Source organism: Schistocerca piceifrons, chromosome X (assembly GCF_021461385.2).
Source record: "Schistocerca piceifrons isolate TAMUIC-IGC-003096 chromosome X, iqSchPice1.1, whole genome shotgun sequence".
In the NCBI taxonomy this organism is placed as follows: domain Eukaryota; kingdom Metazoa; phylum Arthropoda; class Insecta; order Orthoptera; family Acrididae; genus Schistocerca; species Schistocerca piceifrons.
In genome coordinates, this window is record NC_060149.1 from 107,174,885 (window position 1) to 107,189,127 (window position 14,243).

At 38.1% G+C, this 14,243-nt stretch overlaps 1 protein-coding gene across 1 annotated transcript in view; it reads left to right on the forward strand.

The window, feature by feature from the left end:
• LOC124722006 (hepatocyte nuclear factor 6) overlaps positions 1–4,987 on the forward strand; it is a 593,663-nt gene extending 588,676 nt beyond the window's left edge. The window contains exon 5 of the mRNA XM_047247178.1: positions 1,560–4,987. Within this exon, the coding sequence (XP_047103134.1) occupies positions 1,560–1,802 (243 nt within the window). The 3' untranslated portion in view covers positions 1,803–4,987. The remainder of the gene's footprint in view (positions 1–1,559) is intronic.
• Positions 4,988–14,243: the final 9,256 nt, after the last annotated feature.

Genomic DNA, 14,243 nt, shown 5'->3' on the forward strand with positions numbered 1-14,243 from the left:
AACTTCTGCAAAGCACCACTCAGTAATACAATCAACAGGTAATCTGTATGCATCTGCCAAACTTCAGTTTATATTAAGCTGACCCAGAAATGAAGTGCTTGTTCTCAGTGGATGCTGCTATTTTTTTCTTCTAGATAATTTGCTACACCAGCATGTTCTGTTCTGTTTTAAACCCCTAAATTACCAACAGTTTAAATGGAATGCTGAATCTGTTTAATAAGACTTATCAATATACATATTGAGGCAACATTTTTTTCTCTTGTACCCTATACTAGCTGGATCTGACACTATTTATTTATTTATGTCATCCATTTATTTTAGTTTTGCCACTTCCATGAGTGAAAAAGACTAAAGATTAGTGTGGTATGAAAGGAGACTGGGGAACATTCTTTGATAACAAGCCTTAGACGTTGAAACAGAGTATAATAGTATAAGTATAGGAATAGTATAAGTATAGGAATAGTATAAGTATAGGAAGTTATGCTGGAAAATGGTGCTATTATATAATCATGTAATAATGTAAATCCTAGGAAAGAAGCTACAAATAAAAATGGGGAACACACACGCACACACACACACACACACACACACACACACACAGAAAATCTCCTCTGTGGCCATGGTGGTATTGGCTGTTTATGAGCATTTGTTCATTTTCTTAGTTGATACATGTGTCTATACAGTTCACTTTATTCTTTTGCAGGTAAGTGGTTCCTCTTCCTCATTACTGTTTGTAATTATATAATTGAATAAAATTACTTTAATTCACAAATGAATACTTTTCTGTTATTTTCCAAAACATCAGATAAACTTGTTGGCCAAATCAATCACTTTCTTCTTGTTCCAAGGCCAGTACTTGATCATCGCGTTATTTAGTTCAGTTCACTCAAAGAGCCATAACAAATGTCTGTTTGCACTGGACATTTACACTCTCAGTCAGTTGTGACAAAAATGACACTCTGACAGTTCTCCTTATGTTTCTTACTTTTATTTTCCACTTAACAAACTCTTCTTTCTAATAACCATTGGAACTGAATTATTTTTGTCAACTTTCATATTTTTAATGGGAAATTATTTCATCTTTGTTGCCTGGTAACACAATGGATGACATTTAGTAAATTCATATTTTTAAGACCTATTTAGAAAATGATTTTAACATAATCTTTCCAAGAAACAACAACACAGATAATGTTTAAACACTTTTCTAGTATGTACAGCAATACCACTGAGGAATATAATATGTAAGCATTTATATATATATATATATATATATATATATATATATATATATATATATATATATATATATATATATATATATATACACTTGTGTGTGTGTGCTTATGTGTGAACATATAAACTTGCACAACATTCATAGTTTGTGTACAACATGATTAGCAAGTATATATATATATGCCTAAGTTTAAGATAATACGTTACACCCTCAGAAAGAAACATATTTTGAGTTTATGCTATATGTTACACTTATAGAAAATCTTGAACAAAACAATCAGTTCTGTTTTTTGCAAATGTTTCATTTATTTTATTTCAATTTTCAGGAAACAAAGAGACCATCGAAAGAAATGCAGGTGACCATTGCACGACAGCTTGGCCTTGAACCGACAACAGTGGGCAACTTTTTCATGAATGCAAGGCGTAGATCAATGGACAAGTGGAAAGATGAAGAACCAAGCAAGACAACAGTAGTTCCCGTTGCACATGATGGACAGCAGCACTCCCCTGGCACAGCCATGTCTGGTCACAGTCAACCTCTGCAGCAGCAGCAGCCTGACATATTGTGACATCATGCAAGCTATCCAATGCGAGACCATCAGCACCATCATCTGGTGTTCCTGTGAAGGAATATACCAGTGTACTGAATGCTATACAGACAATATGAATAGCACCAAGTGACACTTTACCCTGGCATGTTCCAGAAAAACAGTCATTTTAAATTCATTTTGCAAAAAAGATGAATGAAGTGGCTGTAATGTTACCTGTTTGGTACAGTTTAAATGTGAGTGAATGAAATATTTTCCTTTAACTACAATAAATAAATAAATAAATAAAGAGAGAAAGAAAGAAAGAAACATTATGTGACATCTAGTGAGAAACTCTTGCTCTTATTTTGAAACTGACCATGTTTGTATGAAAAATAAATCTAATGTGAATGGTGTTGTATTGATGTCATACAAACACCTTTAGTTTGAGGCTAAACTGCACACTTGGCTGTGTGGATGCACGTTCATGTGCATAGTCAGACGCATGTGCACACACACACATTGATGAAATCACAGATATGTTTTTGTGCTTATAATTGAATGCACACAAACAAAAGTGCTTCTGTATGTGAATACTTGTGTGTGTGTGCTTATGTGTGAACATATAAACTTGCACAACATTCATAGTTTGTGTACAACATGATTAGCAAGTATATGTACAAGTGATAAATTTAAAAGAAAATATGATCTTTTTTGGAAAGAGGATGTTACTGAGCAAACCTTGGTAAACTGACACAAAATTCAATTTCCCTTGTGCCCCTTTTGTGAAAAAAGGACATTTCTTAGAAAATAAATTAAAAGTAATACCTACAGTCTCAGGGGATTGTATAAAAATAACTCTTTTGGATAGCGAAGTGTTGGACAATGTTATTCTGATGCTGTTGAGGTGACTTGTTTTTTGTTGGCATGTGTCCAAAGTGATTTTATGCAAATACCAGTCAGTACCCTCTGAGAATCAGTATTGTGAGGGATGAATAGATATTTGCAGTTGTTGACAGGGGAGCTGCATTATTTTGTAATATTGATCAGTGTAATTCGACCAAATGACCTACCTAAATGATCTCAATTTAAAAATGATCTAGTCACATTTTACTAGTCAGTTATAAATTGTTTTGCTGTATAAATGTTCATATAAATGGCAAGTACAACTTTATATTGTATGAACTGTGTTGAACATGACGTATGTTGTGATATATTTATACATTATACATAATTTTAAGCTTTCTTGACACACAAACAGACAGAATTTACATTTTATTTAAGAAAATCAGTTAGCTCCAACTCTAAGGGGGAGCTGCTAGTTATTCATGAGAATACCAATGTGCAACTAAATTATGCAACTAATTTACAATGATATTGTTTATGTACTTTTTTCTTTGTGTCCTTTGTAGCAATAAGAGCCACAGGTTGGCATTGTGAGTGAGGACAAAGCAAAATGTAGTCAAGGTTTATCTAAATAACAGAGCAATAGCCTTTCTTGTGTGTTGCTGTTTGTCTTCAGTGTTTAGTGACCCTGCACTTTCAGAGCTCTTGTTGACAGTGTATAAAATACAACTCCAGTCTTCTGTAGGATGTATTATTTATAATGAATTGTTTCATTACCATTCACAATATTAATTTATTTTTGTATAACTAATATTTTTACTAATGTACAGTAATTTATTTATAATTTATTAGCGGGGTAATGTGCATGTGGAATTCTTTTGCAGCAGATTTTATTCCCAACTTCAGCAGATTTTTCACCAGTGTTTGCAGAAATAGCTGAGAAATTTAGCTTTATTGCTAGGAGTGTGATTGAAAGCTTTTAACTTGACCAATACATTGTTCTACATGTCCCTGTGTTATAGACTAGTGCAAGAGTTTTCTAGTTTGTAAATATGAAGCCAGTGTCTAGCACTGGAGTACCTGTTAAATGACTCATCGCATGGATTATCCACTAACTCCAATGACCTTCTCTGAACAAAAAATAAATCTTGAAATATTTTAAGGGACTCAATCATAAATACTGAGCTGAGCTAGTAATTTCTCTATTAGATATGCACAGATTTTTACATTTTTATAGCATACTTCATTTGTAGCCAAAATATGATGTTGTTTTTTTACATTATTATAAAGCTCAATATGTACCAAAATACTTTAAAAAAGTTATTGAGTTCATAGTTTCATGTTGGAATGGCTTGTACTAAGTACAGTATGTATTGATGCCTTGTGGCACTTCACAGCAGTACAATGATTTTGTTAGTGAATTGAGTAATATTAAGAAATATGTTTTGAAAATCAGTACAGCATATAAATGCACAAACTGTACAAACGGTTCCTAAAATGGCAAGTGCTGAGAGCAGTTTAAAACACTGTCTGGTTTTGACAGCTATACACAACAGTTTCCACAGTTTCATTGTGCTCAAGTTGTAATTACTTCTGAACATATCGAAATGAAAGTGATATCATTTAAACACATACAAGTTCTTTCTTTGCTACTTAGTTATGCTATTAGCTATAAAGCTGTGACAAAACAGACTTGCGTTATGGTTCTCGCCACAAGCTATAAAGTCTGTACTGTGCAATAATTATTTCAGTTTTAGTGTGAATTATATCTTAATAACATATCATTGTGGATTTTATATGTGTCATTGCAGAATGCTTAAAATTTTCACTGGACTTCAGAGAAAGGCACTAGCTAAAATGAGTTTAAAGTAAATGGAAATTTTCTTCATTGAGATAAAAAAGTTTATTTATAGACACATACACACAGTGATTTATCCATAGTTGATTTATAGCATTCTGCAGATCACACTCTGCTCTCATAAAGTGCGTACTAAATATTATGTGACTTTAGTTTAAAAAAAAATGAATTTCATTTAGTGCAGCATACAGTTGTGGAATATATTAATGAGCAGCTACAAGAGCAGACTGTGTTGTAGGAAGAATGTTTTCTTCAGAAATAAAAGTTCCACTACAGTACTTAAAAAGTCATTGTACCAGAACCCAGACATTAAGCAGTTCACCTTTAAATATACACATAAAAACCAAGTAGAAAAATGTGTTAACCATAAACACTATGAGCTGGAGATGGCAACTTGTAGAAACAGACGTACAATGTATGTAAGCAGAATTATATAAATAACGGGAAAGAATTCTCCTTCAGTTATTTTGCATTTTGAAATATTATTAGTCATTAAAATGATTTGCCAAAGATTATGTTCATTACTAAGAAAATTATATCTGTTATGAAACACAATAAACACCAAAATATACCTTAGTTACAGATAATGCTATTGTGAAACTTTTTTTACTTTCAGTACAACAATTATTTTTAGAGATGAACACTATGCCACAGTATGTAACAGCTTGGAGCAGCCTCTTGCTACACTCACATTGGCCCTCACTGAGTTTCTGGAAGTAGTAACACTGAACTTCGAAGTGTGTGCTAATATATTTGGCCTTTGCATGTAAATATAGTGGTTTGCAGTGGAAGATGACTAACACATACATAAAACATTTAGAATCTTCACATACATAAAACATTTAGAATCTTATTCAGTAGATCATATATTGGAAGAGACAGGCAATGAAGAACCTCTCAAATTTACACTTTGCAATTTGAAAATATATTCATGTTTAGACTGAGAGTATAAACAAACAGTGGTGCAAATGAAATTTGTTTCACCAACAAGATATAGAAGCTTAAAGGAGTTCAAATGTACACTTCCATGCTTATACAGGTAATTTCCTTAGAAAGGCTGCATTGTATGTTGTTTTGTGGGATTATGTATAAAAATTGGTTAGAAAGTAATTATTTATGTACAGAAACTAAAATACAATTGGTTTCATGAATAATCATCAACAATAATAGACAGGATTCCTCAGATTCATATGCTCAACTGTTAATATGATGCTTTCCTGATGTATTGCAGGAATAGCCAGATTTTTTTTATTTCTTTAACTTTTAGTTCTCAATGGGAAAACACAGGAGGTACTAAGGAAACTTTCTTCCTATTATAATCTTCATTCTAATGGTTCTTTCACATTCACTACCCAGTTTTCACAATGTGGATGAAGCAGTTCACAAATTTTCTAAGACCTCTGCTTGGAAAATTGTAGCTAAAACATTTTCTGGAGCATAGAAATTTTCTCTTTGCTACATTAACAACTTATTTGCATGTATTAAATTCAAAATTTCCATAACTCTTATCAGTATTTACAATCATTACATTTCTGTGATAATTATAGGACATTGTTCATTAATTCAGAAACTGAATTCCATAGCTCTAGACTAAAAGTCTAGATTATGGAAGACAGGAAGTCCCTATAGATGTCTGTGATCATGATGCACTTACACAAAAATTGTCAATTTAGATCACACTTTATTTCTTCGAATGGATAACACATTTTGACAGACTGTCATCACCAGATCTGTCATAAGATATAAAATAAATAAACACAGGATACACATATCCCAGTAGGCAGAATGTGTCTTTCTTGTGTTATGAATTCCACTTGGTGGAAGATGTACAATGTGCTTTTTAATCTGGGTCTTTCGTACCACCAATATTCACTTATACTCATCGTGATCATGTACTATTTGGCATAATATCACAAATGTATCCTTTATTTTTTAATGTGAGTAAATTTGCTAACACTGACACAGAAGTTGGCAAAATTAGAATCAGTGATGTGCTGGTTTACTTTTCAATTTGTGAATTATAGTTTGTTATGCATATGGTTTACTCCTTCTGCAGTTGTCAGGTCACAGATGAGTTCATGGACTTTACCCTTAAATCTCTCATGGCAGTATTGTGTAGTGAATTGTGGAGTCCCTTTTGGAACATTAAGCTTTGCTGCATACTCACATGATTTCTTTCTGAATAGCTTCCAGCAAGTATACCTGTTTGTTCACATAGATGATGAATATGATGGCCCATTTACTGCAGTCACTGGCATTTCTAAATATTCTCCTTAGTAAAATTAGGCGTATTTGGTGTATTTGTCAACTGAAGAATAGATGTCACTAAATCTTAAATTCATTTCAAACACAGATTCACTGAAGTTTTCAATGGTTAGCAGCTAATACTTACTGCTACAATGACCAACTGGCCTGACATGCATCTGTAGTTCAAAGCTTTGTTACATTTAGCTGCTTCAAGAGCATTTGGCCATATTTTGTTCACTCAACAAGTACATATTAATTAATTAATGACAAACATTAATATTTTTGTTTAAATACATATACTTCCACGTGAAGTTTCAATTTCATTAAAATTCTTCTGGTGATATTGCCATATATTCATATAAAATACCTGAGGCACTAAAGTAGTAACATTACTGATATTTTGGTTATGATGTAGTGGTATTCCTCTCAGTATAAATCTTGCTAGGGAGATGAGGTGATTCAATGTTTCTGCTGGTGTGATCAGATGCGCAACAACCAGTTTTCATTGATCATAAAATACTACTGGTCATTTATAGGACAGAAGTAGGAGATAATAGGACACTATTTATGTATTATGATGACAATGTTATGAAGAGGATAGATTTCTACTCATCTTATAAAGGCAATGTTGAGTCACAGACAGGCACAGCAAAAACACTGCTAAGCAAGTGAGCTTTCTGCCAAAAGACCTTCTTCTAAAGTGGTCAACACACACACTTTCATACCAGCACTACACATACACTCATGACCTCTGTCTCTGGCCACTGAAGCTGGACTGCTAAAAACTGTGCATGATGAGATAAGCAGTCTTGGTGGTGGGGTTAAGGAAAAGGTTGGGGCAGGGAGGGGGATAGCAGGGTAGGGGTGGGAACAGAAAGTGCTGCTGGCGACAGCGTACTGGGACATGCTGGGGACAGGGTAGGGCAGCTAGGTACAGTCAGGAGATTAGACAGGTGGGTCAGGGGTTGGGAGAAGGGAGTGCAAAGAGACTGTGGCTGTGTTGGTGGCATACAAGGCTGCGAAGTCCCTAACTGGGAACAGGGAAGGGGATAGGTGAGTCACGGACAGTGACTAAAAAAGGTTGAGAGGCCAGGGGAGTTAGAGGAATGTAGGGTATATTGCGTAACTCAGAAAATTGGATGTTGGTAGTGAGGATCAAGATGGTGCTGGCTGTGAAGCAGTCACTGAAGTCAAGAACATTGTGTTGGGTGGCATGCTCAGCAACTGAATGGTCAACTGTCTTGCAGCCACATTATCTCTCCCGCCAACCACCCCCTTTCACAGTCCCAGCATCCAGCCACAAAGAAGCATTCCCATTATGACTTGGTACCACTCAGGACCAGATCAACTGTATCAGATTCCCTGCCAAGGTTTCCAATACCTCTCTTCATGCCCTGATACAAGGAATGTCCTCTCCACTATCATCCCACCACTCCCACAGTGATATTCCACCACTCACTGAACCCACACAATATCCTTGTCCATCCCTACTCCAGCCCTGCTCCCAACCCCTTTCTTTCTACATCTACATCTACATTTATACTCCGCAAGCCACCCAACAGTGTGTGGTGGAGGGCACTTTACGTGCCACTGTCATTAGCTGCCTTTTCTGTTCCAGTCGCGTATGGTTCGTGGGAAGAACGACTGTCTGAAAGCCTCCATGTGTGCTCGAATCTCTCTAATTTTACATTCGTGATCTCCTCAGGAGGTATCAGTAGGGGGAAGCAATATATTCGATACCTCATCCAGAAACGCACCCTCTCGAAACCTGGCGAGCAAGCTACACCGCGATGCAGAGCGCCTCTCTTGCAGAGTCTGCCACTTGAGTTTGCTAAACATCTCCGTAACACTATCACAGTTACCAAATTACCCTGTGACGAAACGCGCCGCTCTTCTTTGGATCTTCTCTATCTCCTCCATCAACCCGATCTGGTACGGATCCCACACTGATGAGCAATACTCAAGTATAGGTCGAACGAGTGTTTTGTAAGCCACCTCCTTTGTTGATGGACTACATTTTCTAAGGACTCTCCCAATGAATCTCAACCTGGTACCCACCTTACCAACAATTAATTTTATATGATCATTCCACTTCAAATCATTCCGCACGCATACTCCCAGATATTTTACAGAAGTAACTGCTGCCAGTGTTTGTTCCGCTATCATATAATCATACAATAAAAGATCCTTCTTTCTATGTATTCGCAATACATTACATTTATCTATGTTAAGGGTCAGTTGCCACTCCCTGCACCAAGTGCCTATCCGCTGCAGATCTTCCTGCATTTCGCTACAATTTTCTAATGCTGCAACTTCTCTGTATACTACAGCATCATCCGCGAAAAGCTGCATGGAACTTCCGACACTATCTACTGGGTCATTTATGGCTCATATCCCTATAATTTACTTAGATTCAAGACCTCTCCAATATATATCCTGCCATCACCACCACCACCCCCTCTAGTCTGGTCACAAGCATCACCTACCCCAGCAAAGGCAGGGCTACCTGGGAAACCCCTCATGTGATTCACAAGCTAAGCTGCAACCACTGTACTGCATTCTACATGGGCATGACAATGAACAAGCTGTCTGCCCACATGAATAGTCACAAACAAAATGTGGCTAAAAGACAATTGACCACCCAGTTGCTGAGCATGCCACCCAACACAATGTTCTTGACTTCAGTGACTGCTTCACAGCCTGCACCATCTGGATCTTTGCTACCAATACCCAATTTTCTGAGTTGCGCAAATGGAAATTCTCCCTGCAATATATCCTACATTTCTCTAACTCCCCTGGCCTCTCAACCTGTTTTAGTCACTCTCCGTGACTCACATATCCCCTTCTCTGCTCCCAGTCCAGGACTTCACAGCCTTGTATGCCACCAACACAGCCACAGTCTCTTTGCTTCTTTCCTTTTCCACTCCCTTCTCCCAACCCCTGATCCACCTGTCTAATCTCCTGACTGTACCTAGCTGCCCTACCCTGTCCCCAGCATGTCCCTGTACACTGTCGCCAGCAGCACTTTCTGTTCCCACCCTACCCTGCTACCCCCCTCCCTGCCCCAACCTCCTCCTTAACCCCACCACCAAGATTACTTGTCTCATCATGCACAGTTTCTTGCAGTCCAGCATCCATGGGCAGAGACAGAGGTCATGAGTGTGTGTGTTGTGCTGACATGAATGTGTTTGTGTTGTCTACTTTTGAGGTCTTTTGGCTGAAAGCTCACTTGCTTAGCAGTGTTTTTGTTGTGCATGGCTGTGACTCAGCATCTCCACTATATTTTGATTACCAGTCTATCCTTTTCATTATATTGTCATTGTTTCATCCCGGGTTGTCTATCATTTGTGCATTATCGAGCTTACTTACAACTGGTAGGCCACTATAAATCAGTAAAAAAAATTGTAGAGCCATATAGATGACACCATTTCTGGCTCTGCAGTTTGTTTAGACATTTACTGGTGTGATCTGTGAGGAAACTGCCTGGCAACCACTTGTTACTTGTTATACAGGAACTTCTGGCAACTAGGATGTTGGGACCTGTAGCCAACCTTTCTGCTGATAATATTAGGTTGCCTCAAGATTTCCGTCACCCCTCTTACCATATGTGCTTGCATCTACAGCTGTTTAGCAAGCACTCAAACTTTTAGGATCTTTGTAGGTGGCCTAAGATCTCAATGGTGTTCCATTAGTGATGATTTGTTCTGCTGTCCAGTCAAGCGTATCGTTCATGTTATGCCACTTGTGTGCTAATGTACCTTTCAGTATTTCCTATATAGGTGACATCAAGCTCAAAATGTATATCATATATGCCTGCGGTGTTGAGAGTGATTTTGGATTCTTGGTGGACCCTTCTAAATTCTTGATCCTGTGGTCACACTAGGGAATTGTTCTGATGCATCCTCAGATATGTATGTTGCTTACACATTTGCTGAGACTCTTGACATAAAGTAGCATCATTGAGAACTGTTCTTCATTTCTTTCCTCTGTCTAGTTTCCTGCTGGCCAACAGGAGAAGACAGACCCTATGGTCCAGAACAAATTTTTCACTGTGCTGTGAAGTGTGAGCTAATATGAATCCCTGACAGATTAAAAATGAGATATGAACTGGGATTCCAAGTTGGCACTTTGCAGGCAAGTGATCTATCAACTCAGCTACCAAATGACGACTCATGACTGTCCTCACAGCTTTACTTCCACCAATATCTCATCTCCTACCTTACAAACTTCACAGAAGTTCTCCAGGGAACTTACAGGACTGATGCTCCTTGAACAAAAGGATGTTGTGGAGATATGGCTTAGTCACAGCCTGAGGGACTGTTTGCAGAATGAGATTTTCCTTCTATACAAGAGTATGCACTGAGATTAACCTTCCTGGCAGACTGAAACTGTATGCTGGACTGGAACTTGAACCTGTGACCTTTGTCTTTTGCAGGCAACTATTCTACAAACGGAACTATCTGAGCATGACTCACGACCTGTCTTCACAGATTTACTTCCAGCAGTACCTCATCTCCTGCCTTCCAAAAATCACAAAAGTTCTACTATAAAACTTGCACAACTAGTACTCCTGCAAGAGCCTAGGGGATTGCTTCTAGAATGATTTTTTTCACTCTGCAGTAGTGTGTACACTGATATGCAACTTCCTAGAAGATTAAAACTATATCTTGGACTGGGACTCAAACCAAAATGTCTACGAAGTTTGGATGGTAGGAGATGAAGTATTGGCAGAAGTAAAGCTGTCAAGATGGGTCATCAGTTGTGCTTGGGTAGCTCAGTTGGCAGAGCACTTGCCTGCAAAGGGCAAAGGTATTGGTTTTGAGTCCCAGTCCAGCACATGGTTTTAATCCCCCACAAAGTTTCATATCAGCACACACTATGCTTCAGAGTGTAATATTAATTCTGAAAACAACCTTAGATTGTGGCTAAGCCATGCCTCCATAATATTCTTTCTTCCAATAGTACTAGTCCTGCAAGTTTTGCCAGAGAACTTCTGTGAAATTTGTAAAGTATAAGATGAGGTACCAGCTGAAGTAAAGCTGCGAGGATGACTGTCAGTCATGCTTGGGTAGCTTGGTTGGTAGAGCACTTGCCTGCAAAAGACACAGGTCCTGGATTTGAGTCCCAGTTCAACATATGGCTTTAATCTGCCAGGAAGTTTAATATCAGTGCACGCTCCACTGCAGACTGAAAAATTCATTCTGAAAACAATCCCTCAGACTATGAGTAAGCCATGTCTCCACAAACTTCCAGCTTGAGGGCTGATAATATAGCCATGGATTTGCACACATAAAACAAAAGAGAAAATTGGAATCTACAAATAGCCTAGTAACAACACAGAGGATGACTTCAGACTTCCAACATCCAAATCTACATCTAAATCTACATGGATACTCTGCAAATCACATTTAAGTGCCTGGCAGAGGGTTCATTGAACCACCTTCACAATTCTCTATTATTCCAATCTCGTATTGCGTGTGGAAAGAATGAACACCTATATATTTCTGTATGAGCTCTTATTTTCCTTATTTTCTCATGGTGCTGACAGTCTGGTTACCAGTCCTATAAGTTTTTCTGCAGACCTTGTGTCAAGTTTGGAAGGTAGCCTAATAACAACAACAGAGAGGATGACTTCAGGCTCACTACATTCTGGTTACTAGTGATCCTCAGTATGATACATTACAACTGCATGCTCAGCAGTGGCCTCATTAGACATTGCATCAACCATCTAAATCCTCTGCAGGGGTGGATGTGACGTCAGCACAAGTACCAGCAGGAAAACATGGTGTGCAGCAAATTTGTTGCCAATCTAATGAAAGCTACCAGTTGTGTGACACGATTGTAATTCACAAATAGCCTCTCATATACACTGCCATAAAAACAAAGTGAAGCATGAAAAATGGTAGGAAGAAATGAAATGAAACTTCTTAGGCTGAGAGGATATATGTGTCTACAAAATACCTCGACAGTATGATTCCACTTTTCAGTATGACAATGCATCCACTCTGGTCTGGATGCATGCACTGATCTGGTCAAGAAGCATGTCATAAAGCCATTTTGACCTCTCCAGAAGCAAGGCGACCTGAAAATTGTTGTAACTGGTCCCTGATATCACAGATACTGGCTCTGGTATGGAGTTGACATCTGAGCTGGTCCCACACATGTTCTATTGGGAAGATATTTGAGGATCTTTCTGGCCACAGGAGTACCTCAGTGCCATGCAGACAGTTCAAAGAGAGATGTACCATGTGTGTACAAGCATTGTTCTGCTGAAAAATGCCAACACAATACTGTCATGTGAGAGGTAACTCTTAAGGATGCAGAATGACCATGATGTACCATTGTGCCATCATAGTTCCCTCAATCCCTACCAGCCATGACCTGAAGTTTTACCTGATGGTTCCCCACACCAGACACCAGGAGTAGCACTGCTGTACCTCTGCAAAACATCGTAAGACTGAGACACTTCACCACATTCATCAGCAGTCCATGCTTTCCAGACATGGCAGCACTCCAGAAACAGCCTTTTCTGTAATGGTGTTAATGACAGCCTATGCATGAGACAGTAACTCTCTAGTCAGGCTGCTTCTATTTCCAACTAATCATGTGGGCTGACACATAGTGTCGCAGGGAGTTTTTTATTTGTTCTCAGATGACAGGTGCAAATATAAAGGGGTTATGATGTATTTGGTGCACAGTATAGTGGTCTTCTCAGGTGGTGCTCAGACATGGTCAACTATAACGTTGATGATGAGTGTGCCTGCCCTCACATTCTCATACAGCTGAACAGTGGGTCACTGTCACATCCAAATGCCCCACAAATCAATAGACTGCACAATTAGATCAACCAGTCAAGTGGGGGCCCACAATGAGGCCTTTTTAAAACTCTGTCAGATGCTGGCAGTGCTGTCTCACATGAGTGCAGGGTGTCTCCATGTTATTCACATTGATCATCCAACATCTGATGCTGTTCACATCCTTTCAGACCTAGGAACAACACTATACATGAACAACACTAATACACTCTGGTGGCCATTCTACCTTTCACAGAGAATTACAACTTATAATTTTCTAAATACCCAGTGTTCATGCATATGTGTATGAAGTTACACTAACAACTGATCATGTTTTCTGGGTGCTTTTTTGTCAAGCAATGCACATCCCTTCCCTCCATTCTATTACTAACCAGTGGTATTTTAGGATCAATAAGTAGCTGCAACCAACAGAAATGCAATATATTGAAGCTCACATCCCCAGAAAAAACAATATGTACACTGAAGACAAGCTCTGTAACAAGACCAAAATATCAGTTATTTTAGTACTTTTTTCTCAGATGGGTCAAAAGAAGTACCACATGTCAGCTTCAATTCATTATTCATTGTTCTTTTCTGTTTTTGCAGTACTGGTTCATCTCCTTGCTATGTTTCTTCTTCCCGTCTTCTGACCACTTAAGACCAGTTCTTTTTCCTTCTCATAGGTACCTTTAAATCCTTTAATATACAATACTTTTTGCCTAAAAATTTATCTGTCAG